This window comes from Gambusia affinis, linkage group LG13, assembly GCF_019740435.1.
Source record: "Gambusia affinis linkage group LG13, SWU_Gaff_1.0, whole genome shotgun sequence".
Classification (NCBI taxonomy): Eukaryota; Metazoa; Chordata; class Actinopteri; order Cyprinodontiformes; family Poeciliidae; genus Gambusia; species Gambusia affinis.
In genome coordinates, this window is record NC_057880.1 from 9,934,502 (window position 1) to 9,952,113 (window position 17,612).

The 17,612-nt window shown below is 38.1% G+C and overlaps 3 protein-coding genes across 4 annotated transcripts in view; 2 read left to right on the forward strand and 1 right to left on the reverse strand.

The window, feature by feature from the left end:
* rgs7a (regulator of G protein signaling 7a) overlaps positions 1–4,014 on the reverse strand; it is a 55,868-nt gene extending 51,854 nt beyond the window's left edge. The window contains exons 1-2 of the mRNA XM_044135716.1: positions 3,780–4,014; positions 1,841–1,959 (exon numbers count right to left, since the gene is read on the reverse strand). Coding sequence (XP_043991651.1) covers positions 1,841–1,918 — 78 coding nt within the window. The 5' untranslated portion in view covers positions 1,919–1,959; positions 3,780–4,014. The remainder of the gene's footprint in view (positions 1–1,840; positions 1,960–3,779) is intronic.
* Positions 4,015–8,444: 4,430 nt separating this feature from the next.
* Positions 8,445–13,031, forward strand: LOC122842124 (ubiquitin-conjugating enzyme E2 D2-like). 2 transcript variants are annotated; one of them, XM_044135717.1, is made up of 7 exons: positions 8,445–8,620; positions 9,163–9,226; positions 9,392–9,423; positions 9,652–9,729; positions 9,880–9,985; positions 12,532–12,625; positions 12,703–13,031. In XM_044135717.1, exons 1-7 carry the CDS (start codon positions 8,597–8,599, stop codon positions 12,746–12,748), a joined length of 444 nt encoding a protein of 147 aa, XP_043991652.1. In that variant the 5' UTR covers positions 8,445–8,596; the 3' UTR covers positions 12,749–13,031. The 2 variants fall into 2 exon arrangements, with proteins under 2 accessions (XP_043991652.1, XP_043991653.1); XM_044135718.1 differs by lacking the exon at positions 8,445–8,620 and adding an exon at positions 8,734–9,019.
* A 3,068-nt stretch (positions 13,032–16,099) lies between these two features.
* The window catches only part of LOC122842125 (protein bicaudal C homolog 1-like), a 67,423-nt gene continuing 65,910 nt past the window's right edge, over positions 16,100–17,612 (forward strand). The window contains exon 1 of the mRNA XM_044135720.1: positions 16,100–16,630. Within this exon, the coding sequence (XP_043991655.1) occupies positions 16,432–16,630 (199 nt within the window). The 5' untranslated portion in view covers positions 16,100–16,431. The remainder of the gene's footprint in view (positions 16,631–17,612) is intronic.

Below are 17,612 nucleotides of genomic sequence, written 5' to 3' on the forward strand. Positions count from 1 at the left end.
ATCAACTCAACTGCATAATTGAAAAGTGCAAGGCGTGCAGATCAATAGAGAGACAAAATAAGAAACATAACATGTAACTGTATATCTGGACCTCAAGTCAATATTCATTCAGGATGCAGTCAGAGCCTCATCATGACTTTGTATATTTTAGTAGTGTGTACTGTAGGGTAAAGAAAATTGTAACAACAGTCTCCCTATAGAGGCTTTACTGACTAAACTAATTCCATCAAACCAGTTTCCTCAAATCTAGCTTCTGAAACTTTTGACCTCTAAAACAGCAAGCGCTTGCTATTGCGACTAACACAGCAACACGTCTTGTCCCACACTGGCATAGATATTGCTTAACGCAGTGTGAGTGCCATAAAAAACAAAAAGCCTGTCAGTCTATATTATCATGCTAAGTGCATCCTCTTTCCATTGTGGGGGAGCATTTTTGGATGAGAAAATAGAAAGAAAGAAATCTAATCATTGCTTGAGTCACCCACAAGTAAAGGGAGCAAATGATCACCTCATTGGGCCATCTGAGAGTGAAGTAAAACAGGCAATTATATCCTCATACACAACCACTCCTGCTGGTATTCAATACATTTGCAGGTCGCCATCAGCTCTAATCCATTGGCACTTAAGTATGAGGCATTGGCTTTTATTTGCCAGAGATACACAGCATGGTTTACATTAGGAGATCAGGAAAAAAAAAATTCCAACCATCACACAAAAGCTGTGCCACTAGGAAACTAAAACCCCTCCCGGTTAAAGCAAAAGCAATTTTCTAAATGGCTTATGTGTAGGTTAATCTTAAATCTAGCTTTACAGCTTTTGTACAGCGGGGAGAAAAATTGCAAACATGCAAACGCCTTCAAGAAGTACTGTAAATGATCTCCTAAAAATATATATAAATAAAACAACTACATTTGGCTGTCATGGTTTGAGTAAACAAACGTTATCTTCCATGCAGATTAAAATCTCATTAATTTGTTCAGTGTTGGACCAGTGCCAGATTAAGGTGTCTCAGCAGTGAGGCCATTTCACTCTCTCTGCTACTTTTAATTACCTAATGTAGCAACATATTTAACAGTGAAGAAATACATGACTTTCAGTGTAATACGAAATGTTTTAATTCCCTTTGACTTCCTTTATGTGCTCTTAATGTCACCATAACAGGGGGTTAAGACATCATCTAATAATATCCAATGATTCAAGTGGAAAATATGTAAAATATGTGTATGTATTTAGGCAACTGCTGGCAATATAATACCTGCAGAATCAGTTTGTTTTCCTTTATTTTAGAAATATAGCAGACTGCTTAGGGCACCAGTCAGTCTAGGGGGGAGGCTCTATGAGCTACAGAGTGGGCCCCTCCTTGTAAAGAGCGGCAGCACTGTAATGCAATAGAGTACATTTCACCGCTGGCAAATGATGCCCAATTCGATGTCTAACTTGAGATTCCACATTCATGCTTAATTAAAGGTTGAATTCACTGTTTTTAAGAAATCTGGACTGCATTTTATCAAAAACTAAAACGGGCCAAACTGAACTGGATTTTTCTACTGTGCACAGAGATTCTTAAACATACATTTCAAACTAAATTTAAGATGTATGAAACCTTTACTTCATTAGTTAACTCGCAAAAAACTCCCAATGAGACAACCCTACATTGAGACAAGTATGTTATATATTTCTGGATTTCCATATTAACACAACTACGACAACATCTCCTATGTCTTATGTTCCGATACAAGTATCTGCAGTTTCTATGCCACAGCTCATTATCAAGCAAAATTGATTCCAGAGAGTCATGCATGCTCACACAAGAGTGAGCTAAAAATAGCGCCAGTCTTACCTTTCTGTACACTATCATGTTGGGGGATTCATCCGCCACTCCGTTGGTCCCCTGCCCGCTGATGTTGGTCTGTGCCATGATCCTTTGAGTAAATCTGCCACGGGAAATGTCAGGAGCTCCTGTTGTAGGCAGAGAGGGAAATTTTGGCCCATCAGAGAAACAATGCAGCAGCAGCCGACCAAACGTGACTCCTGCTTACCTTTGGCAAGACGGGAATCATAAACAATGCTAGTGGGCTGGATCATGTTTCAACACATTTGACATTTTAACATGAATTGTGAAGGTGAAGACCCTCAGACATTCATATGTTTTAGGCACTGGCTGATATGAGATGGGATAACCAGAGGTAAAAATGCCACAATTTCAGTGTTTGCACAAAATCACATGCCATGATAAGAACTTGTATTTAAAGCAGAAAAGCATTACATCTTTTAACAGTTGCCAAAATTTAAAAGAAAATGCACAGTTTGTAGAATCGATATGTTCTTTGGAAGAAGTAAACACAAGAATAGCAAGCTAATATCAAGGATGTACCAATCCACGTTTTCACTTTTGATACTGATACATATATCTGAGGTTCAGCATCAGCAAAAACATATCTTATAAAGAAGGAAATAAAAAGGAAACACATAAATGTATTAAATGATCAATTTATTTTATAACTGCACAATTAGAGCACTCTTAAATATACCAATAACTTTACACGCTAGGTCAAACATTTAAAAACAACACAACTTTAATTTGTTCAGTCAGTGCAATTTGTATAGCAGAAAGTGTCAAAAAAAATCATAAAGAAACTGACAAAAACAATAGGATGGCTATCTTGGTCAAACATGCAAAAAATTAATAGCAACAATCCTTTTTTCTAATGATTCAGAAAGTGCAATTAGTTATTCTAAGCATAATGTGAAATAAATAGCATGACCTGTCTCAGAGTACAAAGAATAGAAATAGACTGAATAGATCTGTTCTCATTTATCGGTGCATTGTCATGATAGCTGATCCATCTTTTATTAGTTTTTTTTATCTGGACTGATCCAGATATAAATATTGGATCAGTACATCTCTAGCTAATATGAACCGGTTAATTAATTGCATTATCTGCTCAGGTAGCCAGGCTGCAGTTTGTTGGAAATTTTGCTCTTACTTAAATGAGTAAGAGCATTCAACAAGAGCATTGTAACAACTTGAATGAGTTGTTTCAATGGCAATGAAGCATTGTCATTGAAACTGGCAATGCTTCAATGACACTGTTTCAGAAAATGTGTCAAGAATTATTTTATACAAAGCCCGGCTTGGTAAATAGAGAAAGTGGTTAAAGTTATCTGTGGGCAAGACAAAAGTTCACCCTAAAATAATTGTTGTATCGGCCACTGTTTAATATGGACTCGTTTTCTGCATTAGTCTGAAACAGAAACATTGTAATTGTAAGAGATTACATTGATTGGATGTTTGCAATGGAAAGATGAGGAAAGATAAGGTGAGACAAAGACCTTAACAACAGTAAAACACACCGTCCCTAGAGGAGGTATCATACTCTACAGCGCAGCTTGGAAACATCCATTGGAGTGGGTCAGCCATTGTCAAAATGAGTAAGACTTTGCTAAATCATCTGCAGCGTTGATATTCTGCCCTTCCATTGACACGCTCACGGCATCCTTGTGTAGTCTGCAGAAAGAGCCACCTTATAACATTCAAAGAGCGTAGTCATGCGACCTGCTTTTTTACCGTGAGGCCATAGAGTGGTGCCGTATTGGGCTTTTACTACAAAGTGTCGATGCCCTTTCAGCACTACGGACAGCAACCGTAAAATAACACCCGCGTCCCGTTATTATCCGCTCCCCCTCGACCGACGCGTGAATACAGTTAGAACCACGATCACCGAAGGAGAAGAGACAGAAGGAGAGGACAAGAGGGGAAAGAAGAGGGAGAGGCTTACCTGAAAAACAAGCCGCCCGCTTTAGGACGCCTGAATCCCGGCAGGGTTGGAAGCCTGGTCCTTCAAGTTCAGTGTGTCAACTGGCGGACATAGGAATGTGAGGGGTGTGCATTGGCGGCGGGAAGAAGCAAACATTCGGCGGACGGTCGGCGTGTGGTTCAGTTCTGGCTCGGGCTCTGCTCTCGTCCCCTCGAAACGATGCTCAGAAGAGCGGGCGCGTCGCCGCGGAGCGCCGCGAGCGCGCATCGATCTGTGTGACCAATGGCGTGTGAGGAATAAATTACAACCTGTTTTGGAGGCGTGGGGCTATTTTTCTGGCACAAAATGTGACTTGTTATTAACTGCAGTGATAGCTCTGACAGTCAAAGGTGCTTTAGCGATAGAAATAGACTACTCACAACATGTTAAAGGAGACTAAAAGGGTTCATGGAAACTATAGTGGAGCTGCAGCAATTTACGTTCCAGCTGGTAGTAATAGTAACCGGCTAGTCCACAAAGCCTACCTTTATTTAAGGTGGTAAGAAGAAGGCCATTCAAAAATTCAGTTTAAGGTTTGCCTAAAGCCATGTAGAGGAAGATGGTGCACAGGAATATGTGAAACTGAGACTTAATTTTTGGTCTTTGCATTGTCATTGAATCACCTTCATCCCACCATTAAGCATGGTGTTGGCAGGACCATGCTGTGGGAATGTCTTTTTACAGTATGGAGAAAGAAGCTGGTCATATTTTATAGATAGCTAGGTAGATAGATGCAGGGCAGGCCTAGACAAAATCAGACTGCAAAAGTCTATAGATTTTTACCTTCCAGCAGGACAAGTGTTAAAATAGAATGTTTTAGATCAAAACTTGTATGTGTGCTAAAATGGCTCAGGTAAATCCAAATTGTATGTACAACTGACCAAAAGCATAATGAAAATTTGCAGATGTCTTAGGTTTTTACCCATTTTTTCCAAAATAACCAAGGTCTTCAAATATGGAAAGCTAGTTTAGGTCTGCCAACTTGTGGGATTTTTAGTTCTTTTTAGATTCAAGTGAAGAAATTGCAGGCTGCTAAAAACAGACTCTAAAGATCCAGTTTAAAATTGATTCATTGCTAAGCTGTCTGTTGTCTGTGTGGACAAAACACTGCTGCAAAATCAATGATTTGATGTTGGTTGGGTTTCCTTAGGGAAATGGTTGTTTCCCCTCAACTGGTTAAAAAAGAAAAAAGAACAGAACCTCATTGCACTGTGTCATAAGTAGGATCAAACTGAAAAGTGTGCAATTGAATTTTATTCTGTCTGTGTGCTTTTGCAGATTTGAATATTTAATATTGATTCAATGCATAATTTGGACTGTTTTGTTTTGTAAAGTACCTTGAGATGACATTTATTGTGAATTAGTGCTAAATAAAGAAATTGAATTTAACTGACTTATAAAGGTAGGAGTTGTTTGTTTTTTTCATTAAATGTTTGTAGACAAGATTATTAAAATATTATGGAGCCAAAATAACTTTTAATCCTCTGATAATATTATCATGTTGAGTTGTTTTTGTGATCTAAAATCTAGGAAAGATAAATTGCTCATTTTAAATGTACAAGGATTAAAAACCAAAATAAAAAGATCCTTGGTGGCTTCACAGATATAAAGTAATACTAATAAGAAGAAGAAGAAGACAAGCACCCAAGTTTCAATGCCAAAGTACTTATGTGACTCTAGACTTCTATACTTTGCAGTCTTGTGATGAGATCTAGTCAGACACTGAATGGAGAGTAAGAAACCATGATTAATTAGAAACATTTTTGGAATCCACTGAGATAAATGGATATAAATACTTCTCGGTTTTGTTGCTGTGTTTGGCTTTGAAGTATCCAACAGATCAGCCATGAAAGGCGACAGATGTGCCCCTTCCCCCTATGTGCTGTATGTCCCTGTATTATCTAACACTGATGTCCTCTTTTGCCCTTTCAAGATTCAGGCCCTTCACTCAGTTGACCAAATAATGCCATTCACTCTACCTGAAAAATGTCCAATTATACTGTTAGCCTCATCATCATAAACATGCCGTCCTGAAATTGAAAACAGGTAAATACGGAACAACGCTAAACAGTATACTGATGTTAAACTGCAAGGGTGAAAATCTCTTCTTATCTTTGCTTCAATTTGATTATTTTTACTAATGCATCCATCTGACTCAAACTTGTTTTATTTTGATCAGTCACAGAAAGGCAAGATGCACAGGTTCATATTCTACAGTGGGATTTTGCTGTGTAGAACGCCAATACAGGAAGGAGGCAGGCAGGTTCATGGTGAAAGCGAAGAACTGTAGTAGAGCAGAATCTGAACTGAATGTGAAGAAGAGTAACAACTGTTGTCCAATTCAAAAACGGTAAGAAAAATTAAGCACTAAGCAAGAGTAACACAGGGGGATCTGATAAGGGCTAAATGGACCTGGAGGAATTTTACAGGATTAAAACAGAAGACTGATTAAATGATGATGGAAAGCCTCTGGTGGAGCAGGAAATGAGGGAGTTGGGTGGAAACATTGCTAATCACAAGCAATAGGCAATGACCAAAACAAAGCAGAAACAGCAACTTGAACAAGAACCTAAGCCTATACGCAAACTCCCCCCGAAAAAATACAGAATAAAACCACAACATTAAGACAAAGTCTCTCAACGCCAGCTTTATACACCTATTCAGGCTCTCTGATGAGAGAGTCAAAAGCAATCAGGACTCAAATTGTTGGGGGAATGAAAGTATGCAAAAGAGCCAAGGAAGGTGACTGGGATGCAGTTCATGCAGAAAGCCTGGAAGCCATACCAAATAGAATAGAATAGAACTTTGGGGAAATTCATATAACGGCAACATCAGGGCTTGTAGGGTCGAACAAAGATTTTAAAAAAATGGATAGGTGGACGGTCAGTCCAGTGGCTGTCAAAAAGGACAGTGTTAATGGACCAGCCTTGGAGGTGACCAGGTCCAGAGAAGCTCCAGCTTTAAAGCCTCTAGAACCAGTGTCATGCAGCTTTTGGGTGTGTCCCTGGAATCAAATGGTTGATTCCAGTCAAGTTCTCCATAGTCCTGCTGTTGACCTCGTTATTTGACTCGGGTGTCAAATGATGACACCTGATGCTGACACTTATACATGTGGAAACACATCTATGAGTACAGAACACTGGCCTTCAAGGCTTGGATTTTAAGATCCATATGCTCCACAAGGTGATCTAAAAGCTGTGCAAAGTAATAAAGGAATCCATGGACAGATGTTACATGAATAACAATGAATTTATGGAAAACACTGCACAAGAATAGTTAGCAAATTGTCAAAATAAAATGCATAAAATAAAAGGGGAACTAAAACTCAAAAGAGAAATAATACAGAAAACAGCCACAACGTTGACACAAAGTTCTTTAACACATGTAACAGGGTTTCATTGTATTTTACTTAGATATAGTATTTTTAAATGGACCTGCAGCAAACATCAACTATTTTTTAGTTAAAAAGAAAACTTGAACTGTGTCTTTGTAGTTTTATTTTTTAATTTATGCATCACAGATTATTTTTTGTCTCTTTTCAAGAATAAAACTGGATCTCTAGCATACATTAATGTCAATATTGTGCCGAAATGATCATTTATTGTCTGTAACTGGTAACAATGACTAATTCTTGTCTATCAAATCAGATGTGGAGTTAAGCTAAATCCTTCTTTACTTTTCCCTGCAAATCATTTGGTCATAACAAATCCTTTTAAGATGTTGCCATATGGTTTTTGCTTACATCTTAATTCTTGCTGCCAATTAGTTGAAGAGCGCTGGCATCAGCTTTTAAGTCATATAAACTGATGCTGATTTTGCAGCCAAAATAAATATTTAATCTGCTTGATAAAGACATAAATGCACTGTATTCATTGGGTCTTCAGGAGGCAGTCAGCTGAAAAGGCCTGGAGTCAAAACCCTGCTCCAGTTGAGTGTCAAGTTAAACATGTGATGAGCCAACTGCTGATGGGTGAGAAAAAAAAACACCCATATTCTATTATTTTCTTTGAAACACATTGATTTTTGATCCATTTCTGCCCTGCCTTGATTTTGTCTTTATTTTTATTTGTTTATTTTACAAATGGCATGTTTATGGGGTAGTAGTAGTAGTAGTATATTTCTGTGCTATTTCACCGTATTTTACATTATTTTATGATAATATTGTTTTCTGAAAAACAATATAATGGTGTGCACATTTGACATCTGCGACTGTGTGCACAACTATTAGTCATTTCATAGCAATTTGTCATTTTACATGGCAAATTGTGACTTTGAATGACAAACAAATACTAACCCAAACAATCTTTCATTTAAGGCATCCTTTAACAGCATAGACTTGTACTTGATACCTTTAATTTTCTTTGGGAATAATGAACTATTTTTGAATTGGAACTGAGCAAAATAAAAAAAAATTTGTTCTATTTTGAGGAACTGAAAATATGTATTTTTGCTTTAGTAGAGTGGAATCAATGTGCATTTTCCCAAATAAGGTTTTAATTAAATATTGTTGAGAGTACTATAGCAATACTGTGTTTGCCTAAGCTTTCAGTAGTTAGCTTAACGATAATTTTGACGAAGATTATTGAAGTGGGCTGTTGCGTTTTTAAAAACTGGGTCAAAGACTCCATTTCCCACAATCCAGCTGCCCATTCTTCGTCGTCGAACAAAAACGCGGAAACAAAAGAACTAATCAGTTTTTCAAAACAAGCAACGAGTCGGCATAAAGTGAGCCTTGTCGTGGGTGACAGCTGTCAGAGTTTAGACCGTAGCTTCTCATAACCCACTCACAAAGACTTAGCATGGCTTTGAAGAGAATACAGAAGGTGAGAACAGTCGTCTTTTCTTAATTTTGTTTAATGTGCCCGACAGGATGAAGCTATGCGGCGGAAACGCCTATGTAATGTTAGCTATCTGTTTGTTAGCCGTTTCTGGTGGCTGTTTGTTGTAAGTCTCATTTTCTCGATTTTGTACAATTAGCAGGCTGCTTTAGCAATCTGCTTTTGAGTCAATCAAACTTTTGATTAATTTGTGTCTTAAAAAAAAAAATCATATTTCCTGCTTTTGTCGCTGATTTGCAGAGTGTGGTGAACCGACATCAGGACACGAGCCATTTATTGGACTTGTAAAAAGGCTCACATTTGTACATGTGATGGTTGTATGCCGAAGCTTATTATGCTATCAGCAAGCGGCATTATGAAAGCATTAATGACAACACATTTTGGGTTGGTTTCTTACAGCGTAGTATAGCTTCCTCCCTTGTATGCTTGTTTGCTAAAACTAGTTGACACTTAAGTAAAAGTAAATGTGTGTAAGCATTAATATTGTTAAGGTGTGCAAAATAGTAAAGTTTTAGTTTTCTTTTCAGGAGCTAAATGACTTGCAGAGAGACCCTCCAGCTTCATGTTCTGCTGGACCTGTAGGAGAAGACAGTAAGTGTGAGGATCTGGATCTGTGAAAATTTTTAGAAACCATCTGTTCTTTTCTCTATGTTTTTAATCCTTGAATTAGTGCTGTGTTTTTGAGACTGAGTTGTGACTCAGATGTTATGTGTGTTAATTGCGTAACCTGATGTTTGTTTATCTTACTTCCTTAAGTGTTTCACTGGCAAGCCACCATCACAGGACCGGTAAGCTGTTTCTGCTGGATTCTGGATTTGCTTGCAGCACTTTTAAAAACCAAATTGCTTCTAGATCTTTAGACAATAGTGTTTTATGTTGACTTTACAGCTCTTTCTGTTGTGTATGGAGAACACAGACTAGCATACTCTACCGTAATGTTATTCACTGAAGCCCATGACGCTGTTGAGCCACAAATATTGGGCATGCTTTGGCAATAATCTACTCTTGTGTTTCAGAATGACAGCCCTTACCACGGAGGAGTTTTTTTCCTTTCTGTCCATTTTCCCACTGACTATCCTTTTAAACCACCAAAGGTAAAAATAGAAATGTCTTTTAAAACATTATCTTTGTTGTCAGATATGAACTTGCTACATAAAAATATCAACTACAGTCTGGTATAGCTGGACTTCAACCTCGTTGTAAAAAAGAGCTTTTTCTTTTTTGGGCTTTCTTTTCCTCCATAGGTCGCCTTTACTACAAAAATCTATCACCCAAACATAAACAGCAATGGCAGCATTTGCCTTGACATCTTGAGGTCTCAGTGGTCCCCTGCTCTTACGATCTCAAAAGGTAACTAAACTTTGTATTTTGCCAATTCATTACAGACTTTGCTGCAACAGATGCGGGTCAAAAATGATACACAACAATACAACTGTAAATGTAAATTGGGTGAAGGACAAAAAATGAGGCACATGTTTCATACTGATCCTCTCTCAGTTTGTATAAGACATGTAGACATTGTGTAGCTGCTTTGACAACTGATGATTTAAAGTAATTTTTTGTCATTTACTTGTTACCATTGTTCTTTCCTTTTATATTTATTACAATGGTATGTAGGGGTGGCCATTTATTGTACTATCTAGCATTGCCTTGGGGGGGGGAAATGGGACAAAAATGAGTAATTGTGTTATCATGTTAAACTGTTGGCTTACCTCAAAACTGACTGAATAATTGAATAGCTGAACCTAACTGATAACTTTATTTCCATGAAGTTATCAATAAATGCAGCATTTACATTTAAAAATATAACTTAATATAGTCTTAAGTGGCATAGTTGTGCTGCTTAATTTAAGCCTTGAAGGGAAGTAACCCTTTTTCAAATTGTGAAACGTTATTGTTAGAGCAGTATGAAGTGTTTGTGTCTTTTTATTGTCACTGTTATCATATTTGCAATAGATTGCACAAAACATGTGAAAAAAGGGTACATATATTCCTTATTTCCTTCTTGCTCAGTCATTTTGGTTTGTTCAAGGTCACAGCCTGGCCCAAAATGGGATCAGAATCAAAATCAATGGAAATAGGCTGTCATATAAATTTTCAGGTATATGTGAGATTTCAGTGTTTGTGGCAATTCATCACCACGACTCATTCAAAGATTATTTGATACAGTGTGAAATAAATGGCTCTGGTTTAATTTGCACCTTCATTTGATCCATTTTGCTTCTATTTTGGGACCAGTAACCACCAATTTTATACAGATGTAGTCTGACATATCCTTGCATCTCTCCTTGTATTTAACTATTTTCTTAAATTATTGAGACGATTCACCATAAAAATGCTCTTCTCACATGCTAATTCCAGTTTATCCATCCATTTTCTGTTCACCCTTTTCCCTAATGGGGTCGGGAGGGTTGCTGGTGCCTATCTCCAGCTACGTTCCGGGCGAGAGGCGGGGTTCACCCTGGACAGGTCGCCAGTCTGTCGCAGGGCAACAAAGAGACATACAGGACACACAACCATTCACACACACACTCACACCTAGGGAGAATTTAGAGAGACAAATTAACCTGACAGTCATGTTTTTGGACTGTGAGAGGAAGCCGGAGAACCCGGAGAGAACCCACGCATGCACAGGGAGAACATGCAAACTCCATGCAGAAAGACCCCGGGCCGGGAATCGAACCCAGGACCTTCTTACTGCAAGGCAACAGCTCTACCAACTGCGCCACTCTGCAGCCCCTAATTCTAGTTCATTTTATTTTATTTTGTTCTGACACAAGTGTTGGCTCGTTGACACTTATGCCAGATTAAGATACTTATGATTGAACAAGATCATAATTCTAAGTGAGCTGCTGCTTTTTGTTAAATATAATATAGTAATTAGCCATGAAGGACATTTCCTTGTAATATGAATTGGTTGCATGACTGACATGACGTGAATCCAAAAAGGTGGGATCCACAGTGGCAACAGCTGAAAAGATTCAAACGGATAAAATGAACAGCACCTAAATAAATTGATACACTGTGGTTTAAACTGCTATAGCTTTCCATATATAATGGTGTATTACCAAATGTATGCCATTTTGGTCTAAATGTGAGGGAAATAAAGGAATTTTGTGTGACGTCAATGCAATGTCTTAGAGATATTTGTGTTGCTTTTAATGTCTTCTTATTCTGAGTAGTTCAGAGAATTGCAGGTGCATCAGGACCATTTTTCAGAGTTTCCAGAGTCTGGCAATTATTAACCAAATCAATTAGCAATTAGGTGAAACTTGCAATTTCTTGTCTTGTTTGCGCCTCAGAAAGCCAGCTGCTTTGAAGTACATTTCACTTGAGAAGAATCTTATTAAGCTTTGATGTTTTGAGTTGTGGGTTGTGTCAGCTCTGTGCGTGAGACTCACATGTGTGGTATGCATGACATGTGAGAGCCGCAGCAGAACCTTTCGACATGTCCGTAAAAGAGCTGTGTGGTACATGTGGTGATGAATTTGTGTTTGCCACAGAGTAACCAGGCAAACACAGAAGTGTTTCATTTTGTCTTCCCCTGCCATTAAAACAAAAAGAAGAGTTTGTCTGGAGGCATGAAATGAGGGTGTTAATTGCAAACTGACCTTGAAGACTTGGTGAGGAGTTGTTCCTTTCTCTTGAGAAACTCTTAGCTAAAATACAGTCAGAAAGATAGAAAAGTGAGGAAGTGCGTGTCGGATATCTGCGGCGTGCACAAGAAGCGGGAGAAAGATGGAGCATACATACAATAAGAAAATCTTCCTTTTTTGCTAATTTGTTTTCTTTTCAATAGAAGGCTCCTAGAAAGATCTAAGCAGGAAATGTACAGCAAATTCAAACAAAAAGGCACTTCTTTTACACACATTTTTTGTTCTTATTTGTTTTTTAAGTTTTGTTGTCCATCTGCTCCCTTCTTTGTGACCCAAATCCTGATGATCCGCTCGTCCCTGAGATTGCACAGATCTACAAGACAGATAGACAAAAGTGAGTATTTTTGTATTAAATTATCTGACAAATCTCTTTTCTTCTTTCTAATTTATGTCTTTTTTTGTCCTCTTAAGGTATAACAAACTAGCTAGAGAATGGACCCAGAGGTACGCAATGTGACGGAAAAATATAAAGCAACAACTTCTGCCAGAACTTCTCAACAGATGACAGTACTGTTCAAGTGCTTTCCCCACACTGGTTGTAACTGAGGTGTTTAATATGCTTAATGCACTTTCTCTACTGAGGTTTTACTTGACTTACCCGTTTTACTATTTTGGCATTATTGGAATTATTATTCGGAATATTTTATTCGAAGTGTTGCGGTGGAGCGACTGTATGTTTCTTTGAACAGATTTGTATTTATATTTTTCATTATCTTGAAATAAAGATATTTAGCAGAATATGAAATCCATTTACTTTTTTTTTTTTTTTTTTTTTAATAAAGCAACCCTCCTTCAATGTGTTGTAGGAGGGCTTCCGTATTTAACCCCGTTATTGTCTGTTTTATAGTTTACATGACCACTAGATGGCACACCTCACTTTATACTAACCAAGCCATTTTTAATGAGGCGTTATCTGTTCCCCTCCACATGATTTGTTTTATTTAACTTTGGTCTACTTGCCAAATGCCTAATTATGTGGACTGTGGTTATTACTGTTTTGCTGGAATGATGAAATAAAAATAGAAAGGATGTTCTATAAATTAAAATTGAATTATCTTCTCCAACAGCTGTCCCAATGTTCTTGTACAATTAGCAAATACAGATTAATGAAGATGTTCCAGATTTCTTTTAAAATGTTCATTTGTGCTTATTTATGTGAAGGGCTGCAAACATGCTTTTTTGTTTTACAGTTACATTTTTGCAGTTTGCAAAATATAAAATTTTTTTATCTTGCTGTACTTAAAAAATCATTTATATTTTAGCATAAATTAAACTTCATTTCAAGGAAAGACCTTATGTTGCAACAAAATAGTTCTGAGTTCTAGTCATATAGCATGCAGACATTATGATGAGGATGTCATTTTATGGTACTTTATTCTATGCAGCTGTACCTATTGTGTAGTAAATCTACAGTGTTTACAAGGTAAACTGGTTTTAACAGTTTTTATTATTTAATTCCTGCAGTGTATGAAGATACATGAGGGTTTTATGATGCAGATATAGTCTGCATTGCCTTCATAGCCATTCTTTAACAGGCCAATTTTGTTCACTAGATCAGATTGTAGTTAGTTGCTAGGGGAAAACCATTTTAGGTAAATTATTATGGCAAAAAAAATATTTTTTTGCTACATAATTGAGCATTCATTATTTAAATTGTTCATTTTATTTTATACGGTGCAGTAATTATGATGCAATAGACATGCTGTGACAGACAAGTTCAGTGGTTGTATATTTCAAACAATTGGGTGCACAAGCTTAAATTTGCAATGACTTTTCTCTAATCTACACAAGTCAAAATACTACATACACCCCCATTATTACCCATCCACTCGTTCTCTTACACACCCCTAGTGGTGTCATGATGCGTGCTGGCGCCTATCTCCAGCACTCAACGGGCAAGAGGCGTTGACTTATGCGATCCTGCAATGGACAGATGGCCAGTCCATTTCAGGGCAACACAGACAGGATAAACAATCTTTCAAGCACGCACGCCCACCTGAGAAGAGTTTAGACAGACCAATCAACCCAACAGTCATGTTTTTGGACTGTGGAGCTTCTGGAAAAAAAGTTTAATGTTGGAACTGTACAATAAGGAAGTAGGACTACCTTCAAATTCTTAAAATTAAATCAACAAGTAAATTGTTGAAACTGTTATACAGATTGGGTGAATAAGAAGGGAAATGATCCACAATATTAAAGTGCTTTCAGTTCAGGATAGCCTGACATCAATCTTCTTGAAAGTGGATGTAGTGTACCTAAAAGCCAACCAATTTTAAAAAAAATAAGTTTTAGCACTTCTAGAAGGACAAGTTAAAATATCTGGAAGAAACTTGCTGGTAGCAACAAATGGCATGTGATTTATCGGCAGCATGCTAACTGGAATAAGAAAAAGTCTAGCAATCAGATTATGGCTGTCATCATTGGTCACAAAGACTTACTTGCCTGCTGAGTCAGAATCACACTTTATGTACATTTACTGGCTGTGTTATTAGGCACATTTGTTAAGTTGCTTGTTAAAGCAGATAGCAAATCAGCCATGCACATGGCAGCAACTCACTCTGTAAATTTAGACAAGTAAATGTGGTGAAAATGGTCGTTTAAGTGACTTTTGAATGTGATGTGGTCATTGTTGCCAGATTGGGTAGTTAGAATATTATATAAATTGCCAATGTACTGGGATTTAATGCACAACCATCTCTTTGGATTACTGAGTGGTCCAGGAAAACATCTAGTTGTGTGGATGAATTTCCTTATTGATGATTGTGGTGATTAGCCAGAATGGACAATAGAGAAAAACAACAATCGCTAAAATAACCACCTTATGAGCAGGGTATGCAGAATACCGTCTCTTGAATGTGCAACATGTTAAAGTAGATGGGGAAACAGCAGCATGTTGGCTAACAAAAATAAATCTAGAATCAAAATGTACACAAGTTCACCAGAACTGGCTAAATGTTGTCTGGTCTAATGAGTCTCAATTTGAGCAGCAATATTCAGGGCCAGGATTTTGTGTTAACAACATGAAAGAATGGATTCATCCTGCTTTTATTAACGGTGATGGTAGTGTAATGCCATGGGGGATATTTTCTTGGCACAGTTTGGGCTCTTTTCAACCTACTGTACATTGTTGAAACACCACTTCCACCTTAAGTATTGCATACATCTCCCCCATCGTGATCCCATACCCGTCTTCTGATGGCTGTGTTCTGGAGGAAATGTAGTCTAAGCTGACATCCTCTCAAACTGCATCCTTGAACATGACGAGGAGTTCATTGGACACTATACCCTTCTTCTGGTCACCAGATCTCAGTCCAATAGAGTAGCTTGGAAGGTGGTGGGAAAGGGGGTCAGCAGCGCATCAGTAGAAACCGCATAAGACTCACTCAAGCAGACTCTAGTACATGTAGGGTGTTCCTAATAAAGTGGCCAGTGACATGTAGCATCTAATTTCAAAGATGGCCTGCTCTAAATTTTTCTTTGGTTCCGTTCGTGCATTGGTTCCTTGCAGGATTCAAGACGGCCTCATGTTTTCTTTTAGTACTGTAAAAACTTTTGAATGCACATGTTTTAAGGTGTAAAAGTGACTGTAGCCTCTTCTTTCAAGTGATGCATGAAGTTGCTCAACCAGAAACAACAAATGAAATCCAGAAACTTTCTCGGAACCAGTGAAAATGTAGAGATCTTCGCAGGAACCCGGAGGGCGGGGTGTGGAGGGGGGTGATGTTCTAAAACTTTCTGGGAGGAGTCTGACACGTGAAACTTTCCCGAGGAGCTGCTTGGTATGTGTGCTGGTAGAGGCTCCGTTAACTCTGCAGACAGGCGAACAACAGCGAGCGGATCTCTGAGCTGCTGCTGCTGCTGCTGCCTACCTTTATGAGTCTGTCCAATGGGGGAAAAACGACTGGGCTTGAAGTAACCGCGGAGGAAAAATTTCAAATAATAATAATAATAATAAAAACTTCGACTGCCCTACAATGAGCACGCACGGCGCCTCGAAGTGACGGATTTTTTTTTATTTTCTTTTAAGTTAACAGACGTCTGGATTTTTTCTTTTATTATTATTGTCTTTTTTTATTTATTTAACTCTAGCTTTAAAAGTCAAATCGCTGTGGCCCCTGGAGAAAGTTACCGTGCGGCGCCATGGCTGCCCAGTGCGACACTCTGAGCGGATACTTGCAGCAGCAGCAGTCGGACCAGGGCTCAAACAGCGAGCGCAGCACCGACTCCCCTCTCCCCGGATCAGAGGAGGACCTCAGCGGGCCCCATCCGCTACCAGACCCGGAGTGGACCGAGGAGAGGTTCCGTGTGGACCGTAAGAAGCTGGAAATCATGTTGTTAGGTAAATGAATAAAAACAAAAAACTCCAGTTAAGTTAATATGTCCTAATTTCAATGTTAAATATTTGTAACAAAGTAGCAACTACCCGACTCTTTCGGATACTTAATTGATAGGCAAGTATGGTTGTAGTGGCGGACATGTTGGTTTTTCTTGATACCATGTGGCATAAAATTAAGTTTCTTGTGCATTATTTGGAATAATCAATCAAAGCAATTAACCCAAGGCAATTAGTGTTTTCAATGATTGCTTTGTGACTTTAACACCAATACATAAAGTAGCTGTGAGGGAAATTAAATTATAGATTTATTCTGTAATTTGTCGGTGGATGAGGCCCTAAATTTAAAGAAGTTAAAAAAGAGTTTCTCTGTTTTGTCATGAAAGTTGTAGCCGAACTTACGTGCTCTGACCACAAGGTGTCGCGACACAAGTTCCTGTTTGCTTGCAGGTGTGTCTGTAGACTAAACTGAAGTTGACCTGAACATTCAGTTTACTTGCTTTCCAGCAGAAGAGTTTGCTTATGCGTACAGCTGATGAAACAGGCTTGACTCATCTCAAGGTTTTCATGTTTTAGCCTTTCTTTATTGCCAGTGCCTCCATTCATCATGGTTGCTTAAAACATAACTGGTTCCTGCTGAGCTGCCAGGAATAATTTAAGCTTCTACAGTATTAGAACTAAGACTGGGTTAATTTTAGAGTGCCACTGTATTGTAACCTTGAATACAAACTTGGCATTTATGTTAAAATCTAAATCCACAACACGGTATCAGTGATGTATTTAAGGCAAAAGCAGCAATCATTCCCATTTCTGCGCTGTCATAATCACATGTTGTAGCATCAACATGTAATATTGCAATGCACAGTATTGGTTTTCAATATGGATTTAACACAATATTTTGTGGTACTATTGTGATAATGACAAATGTACTGATAAGAACTATTATTTTTTTCTGAGGTGGCTGTGACTTGAATGGCACAACTACTGT